General features: G+C 40.5%; 1 protein-coding gene across 4 annotated transcripts in view; it reads left to right on the plus strand.

The window, feature by feature from the left end:
- LOC129832411 (histone-lysine N-methyltransferase 2A-like) overlaps positions 1-4,754 on the plus strand; it is a 46,607-nt gene extending 41,853 nt beyond the window's left edge. For all 4 annotated transcript variants that reach the window (XM_055896453.1, XM_055896454.1, XM_055896455.1 and 1 more), the window contains exon 34: positions 117-4,754. In XM_055896453.1, the coding sequence (XP_055752428.1) occupies positions 117-392 (276 nt within the window). In that variant the 3' untranslated portion in view covers positions 393-4,754. The remainder of the gene's footprint in view (positions 1-116) is intronic.
- The last annotated feature ends 1,609 nt before the right edge of the window (positions 4,755-6,363 follow it).

Genomic DNA, 6,363 nt, shown 5'->3' on the forward strand with positions numbered 1-6,363 from the left:
CAACACCACCCTATTAACCAGTCAGGATCTTCAGTCATTTGATAATGGGTTTTGTTGACTGCAATCCTCAGCCAATAGCTGCTCACCCTCTTCTCTTCCTGTCTCTTCCTCTACAGGGTGTTGGCTGTTACATGTTCCGCATCGACGACTATGAAGTGGTGGATGCCACCGTGCACGGCAACGCCGCCCGCTTCATCAACCACTCGTGCGAGCCCAATTGTTACTCACGTGTCATCAACGTGGACGGGCAGAAGCACATCGTCATCTTCGCAACACGCAAAATCTACCGCGGTGAGGAGCTCACCTACGACTACAAGTTTCCCATCGAGGAGCCGGGCAATAAGCTTCCATGCAACTGCGGAACCAAGAGGTGCCGGAAGTTCCTCAACTAGCCCCCCCCACTCTGATGTGTGATGGGAGTGGTGTTAGCGGTCCCCTCGACTAGCACGAAGCCATCCATGCACTGCCAGGTCTTAGAGTGCAGAATGATGCTTCCAGTACTGCGCTCCCTTGTTGCTGTAAGGCTTGGGAAGAAAGGTGAGCTACGGACTGGGTTAAGTTTGATACGAGCAGGTCTCTGTTTTGGGGAGGGACATTTTTGAAAGAGAACAACTTATTGTTGTGCCTCTTTGGTGGTTTTACTTTTGGATCGGATGGTTTCAGACTCTGGGAAGTCAAAGGAAATGGTAACTGTGTAAGATTAGCAATGTTTTAATGTTTTCCGTCTCTGAATGATACACAAATTGCCCTTTTCATTCTGAATTTTAACATCACCTCACATTTTTATTTTTCTAGATTATATCTCAATTCTGTGTGAGCATAGAATCCATTGATTATGTTAAACACAATAATAATTTCCACCTTGTAAGTTCCATTTTTAACACCAAAGTGCAATTTGTGGAAGGGAATTTTCTCTGCATTTTAGAAAAAGAACGAGGACGTATTAGAACTGATCAGAGGGCGCTTTTCTCTTGGCCTCATCTGTTTATACACATCTGCCTGTCGGAATGTGCATCCTGTGTAGCCTTCGGAGTATCTCGCGATATCATAAAGAATTGCTTGGGGCTGCTATGCTGTGTGTTCAGCCACTGTAAATAGTTCCCCATGCCTGTCCAGAGCAACAAGTCGCAAGATGTGTTCGGAAGAGCAACACTAGAGGGAGCTTTAGTCAAAGCGATAGAAAGAAAGAGGCCGGTAGATTATTTCTTTTCAAGTGTTATGTTGTTATTGATAATTAATGATAACCGCGTGTGTACTTGTAGAGACGTTGTCGAAGTCGGTCGGTGGTCATTGGATAAAGTCGTGACTAGCAAGCTACGCTGAGATTCTGGTGGACTGACAGCTGAGGGGTGAATTTTTGTTTTTTTGCCTTAGTAAATGTTATTGTTGGTTTTGTATAGGAAAATGATAAAGGCAGAGCCATCGATTTGTATCGCAGGTATGCACACATTGTCTTTTGAAATTAGGTTAGAACAGAGTCCGGAATTACAGCAATGAGAACCAAATGTCACCCCCACCCCTCCGAATCTGATTTCCCTTTAATCCCATTTTAAGTTCAAAGTTATTCTTATTATGGCCGATTTCACGAATTACTGTTGCAAAGGAATTGTCTTTTTTATTTGCGTCGAACCGAGTCGTTTGAAGTTTTGTCTCCTCTGTCCCTTTTTTTTTATGGGCAGAAAAATATCACACTTGCTTTGAGAATGTAAATAATATGTATATTTTTCTATACAAACGACTAAAAAGCACTCGCTAGTGAATAGCACTTAATGTTATAAAATTGTATTTATATTTTTAAGAAATCGTATTTATTTTATTGCCATTTTTGTAGGAAATAGAGGTTTACAAACACTAACGCTTGTGCTCGATATTTTTATTGAGCTGCCTTTTTCCAAGCTGTTTTTTTTTTTCGTTGGTGTTTTAATTTTATTTGTAGCCTGAATGTTTCTTTTTGGATTCCAAAGACTGAAGCTGTCGCTCCCTGCTGAGCCCAGTCCACCAGTAGCTCTATTTGCCAATCTGTCAATCAAGGACATTTTTAAGGACTGCCTGTTAGTAGCATGGCATTGTTATATGCACTTGAGGAAGTCCATTTGAGTGCTGGTCTATTAGAGTAGCTGTCTGAACTCCTTTTTCCAGCCTTAATTCCACACTACGCTGAGGCTCCAGCCAGTCCATTCAGACTTGGGGCTGCTCACTGTGCGTAATTCGTTCACTTTCAGCTTAAAAAAAAAATATATATTTCTCTACAAATTTCAACATCTCCCTTTCGGGATCAAACGCACTCCAAAATCTGCTAACTGTAAGGACATAAAACACAGTTAACGCCACATCAGTGCACCAAGGTTCCCCATGGATTGTACCTCCATGGTTTCCTTCTGTCAGTGTTGCTTTCATATTAATACTGTCAACGTTTCATGTTTCTACTCGACTCCCTCAAAGTACAGCATTTGTTTCATGGCTTTTACATGAGACCGGCTACACATGGAAAGCTTTTTTTAGAAGCTCAGTAGAAGCTGATTTAAGTTAGAAGAGGCTAAGCGTTACCATTAACCACAATGCAACCTATGTAGGAGTTTGTCCGCTCGCTTGATCTCTCGCTTTGCCTTTGCTGTAACTGAGCATGCTTCGTTTAGAGAACTCTCGCTCGTAAATTGACAGTTGTAGTCCCAGTTTTGGTGGGACATCGGTGAACAAAAAGTGACTAGGTTGATGACAGGCATGTATTTCCTTGCATACCTCGAACAAAGCTCACCAAATTGCTGCTTTGTGCAACTCTGGCTCCAGTTGTCCTATAGTGAGCCACTTCAGGCCAGTGACTTTATTTATGTTTTTGGTTTGTAATCCATTTTTCCTCATACTCTGTTGACTTTATCTTGTAAGGCCGTCGCAGAATCTCTCCAACCCTTACCCTGCCCAGGCTGTGAAGTGAAACAATAACTTTGCCAACACATTGTACTTCAACTGTGACAGAGGCACTGACTTAACATGGGGAAACAACTTTCTACACGTGTAAACCCAATGCGTTCCTATGTTTAAAAACCACAAGCACAGATACTGTTTAAGCTCCCTTAGGAATTGTGGCCCCCCCAGCAAAGTGCACTTCTGCTCGACCTTCCCCCCCCCAAAGTGTGTTAGGGACGTTCAGAGTGCAGGGACCACTCTGGAGGCCAACAGTGAACACTCCTCCACCTTGCAGCCTGGGTTTTGCCAGCTAATTCAGGGATACAGTTTTGGTTCAGCTCTCGCTGTCCTCCTATCCTGGCTAGCCTTAAGGTGAGGCACAGGGTCATGCTGAATTCTGCTGCTGTGTCTTTAATGAATGTGTATACAAAAACTGAATTGTGGTGATTTCTGATATCAACTACTTTTTTTTTTTTTTTTTAACCCCACAAAGACCTGACTGAAAGATGACCTCACAGGACAGTTTGTTTCATTTCAGAGGGGAAATGATTGAGGGACAGCATTCTAAATTAGCATTGAAAGGTCACACTGAATAAACTAACAGCCTTCAAAGATGGCTTTGGTAATCCTTTTACAAATTCCAAAGGCTCCGACTCCTCTATAGATCCAAAGCAGTGAAGTGTCAGATGTTTTTAGAACAGCCCATTAGTCAAGTGTTTTAAATGGCAGACTTTGTTGTTTCTTGGACTTCATAATACCATGCCACACCAGTGGCCCTTGTCCTTCACTTGTAATTATGATATCTATATCGAAATAGTAACATGTACTTCAGCATCTATACAATATACAGAATGGACAGACAAACTTAGTTACAGTAGCAAACAGCAGGTTTATAATGGTTCATAGCAGTGTTCAATGTACTCTAATGGTTTTGTGTTACAGTATCAGTTTAGAATAACTAACGTACATTTTTGTATATTGATATCCAGTAACAGGTTTCCTGTGTATGTTCCTTTTGGCGGGAGCTTTGCAGTTTCTTTTTTTCTTCTCGAAAATAAACAGTATTTATGTCATGATGTATAAAGTGGTTCCGAACTTCTTGAGGTCAGCCATTTTATTTTGTGTTTTGATTGTTGTAGTGAATGTTTTTTTTTTTATTCTTTGTACATTTTTAACAGGGATTTTAGACTACCTACTTGATTGTGGTATGATTGAGTTTGTGGAGACCAGGAAAAAACAAATCCCACCAATGTTATTTTACCCTCTTCCATGTCTCCCTCACCACCCCTCTTCGGGAAGCTTTGGTTGTACTTATCATGTACTATTTTATAGAAAGTGATGATGAAAATAAGTTTTATTTATTTATTTTGTGTATTGGAACGTCCATGAATTTATTTACAGGTCAAGGTAGTTGCTGGAACCTGCTTGAAAGATGTTGGGGGTGGGTAAAAATACTCAACTTTATTTGTAATTTTATAATTGTTCCTTGTGTATAGAACTTGTCAGTCTGAGATGAGACGCGGCATCAAGGAGTTGGCGGTAGGACTTGGAAATGGTTAAACGGCACTCTTCCTATGCCTTGAATATACCTTTGTCTTATTAACACCTTCCTCCTGAACTCCATGAGAAATAATGATATTTTTCCCTGTTGTACATCAGTGTTCTCTCATGTGTCACAGAAATGAAGGAAAGTTGAACCACATGAGTAAACTACTTAAGGTTGAATGTATAATTAGGAAACAAAATTGTACATAACTGTAAAAAGAAAAGTTTCTAATCATGTTTATTTTCTATGCACTTTTTTTATTTAAGTGATAGTTTAAATAATAAACATGTCTCGTTTACTCTTTCTTCAGGCGCTCCTTTTCTTTTACTTGTTCTGTCAACCTAGATATATATATTTTAAAGTTGCATTGTTCCTACAACCGCCGAAGATGTAACGTGCGTTTCCCAAAACAGCACGCAGGAAGAGTGTTCCGTAAGTGCGTTGGTTGGCGCATGTGTCTACTCAGGGTGGCGAAAGAAAGATGGAGCTGCTCTCTGATCAGATTTCTCCATTCAAATCTTAACCTTTAACATTGTAATTATTCTACAACACTGGCGGATCAGCTTCTACAGAGATCACCTTATGACTGCAAGTATTGCGGCGGCTTATTCTAATACTTGCTCTATAATGATGCACTAAATTTAATTGATTTGGCACCTTATTGTGCCCGTTACACTATGAAAATATTTAGACAGCGTAGCCTATAAAATAAAACAATTGACTGAACATGAAATTTGATTTCAATATCTTCCTAATATTTCACCACCCCCTTTTGCCCTCAGAAAAGCCTCCAATGGTTCCCACAGTTTTCATGTTGGCTGGGTGGCCTTTGGGTGATAGACCGTTAATGATACATGGGAAACTTGAGTATAGAAAAACCCAGCAGCGTTGCAGTTCTTGTCACAAACCGGTGCGTCTGGCACCTACCATACCCTGTTCAAAGGCTTAAATATTTTGTCTTGCCCATGTCTCAAGTTTAAAACCTTCTTTTAAGCTGTCTCCTCCCCTTCATCTACACTGAAGTGGATTTTACGAGTGACCTCAATAAGGGGTCACAGCTTTCACCTGGTCAGTCTGTCAAGGAAAGAGCAGCTGTTCAAAATGTTTTGTATACTTTTTTTAATGCAGTCATCTCGGTTTTCATTTGAAGCATCTTTTCAACTGTCGCTTGATAATTTGCAAAGACTGGGGACTTCGTTCCGAAGTTATTGGTGGTCACAGAGGCAGATAAACAGCTTGATTCTGTGTAGTGGATATCTGTGGATATCTGTGTATAAAGTGACACGATAGGGGGGGGGGCATCTAATGACACACTTAGCTGTCTGAGGCAGCTGTTAAATAACGAGCGTTTTCAAGTACAACTTTAGTAACGACAGTTTTGGGAAACAGCTCAGAGATTTACCGATGCTCTTAGGAAGGTTCTAATGATGAACTTTAGCCTTACGATGCTTTTGGGAAACCGGGCCCAGATCTGTCACTCTCCTTATTCCATTCTCCATTTCTATGTTTATGAACCCCATAAGTGTATCCCACTGATGTAAACTTGATAACTTTGCACTTTTTATCTAGTTTTTAGACAACTTAATTTCCTCAATTGACAACTTGTTTTTAAAGCAGCAGGGTAACGCCAAAGTATAACAAAGCCAAGATTAAGTTGTCAACTCCGAATAAAAAAAATCTAAGTCAAATACTTACATTGTAATGCAAGTTCCTTCTACTCACAATTTTTCTGGCAGCTGGGTAGCTCATCTTTTTAAAGTTGAAACCGCTAGCATTTGTATAAGGTATCAATCAGTGTGGTCATAGTATTGATAAAGCAAGCATACTGAACATGTTCAATGTTGTGGTAACAATGACACCCGCTCCGGGAACCTGTTCTGGAATGCTTTGAACATAGATCTAGCGGTCCAAAA

Source organism: Salvelinus fontinalis, chromosome 33 (assembly GCF_029448725.1).
Source record: "Salvelinus fontinalis isolate EN_2023a chromosome 33, ASM2944872v1, whole genome shotgun sequence".
NCBI lineage: Eukaryota > Metazoa > Chordata > Actinopteri > Salmoniformes > Salmonidae > Salvelinus > Salvelinus fontinalis.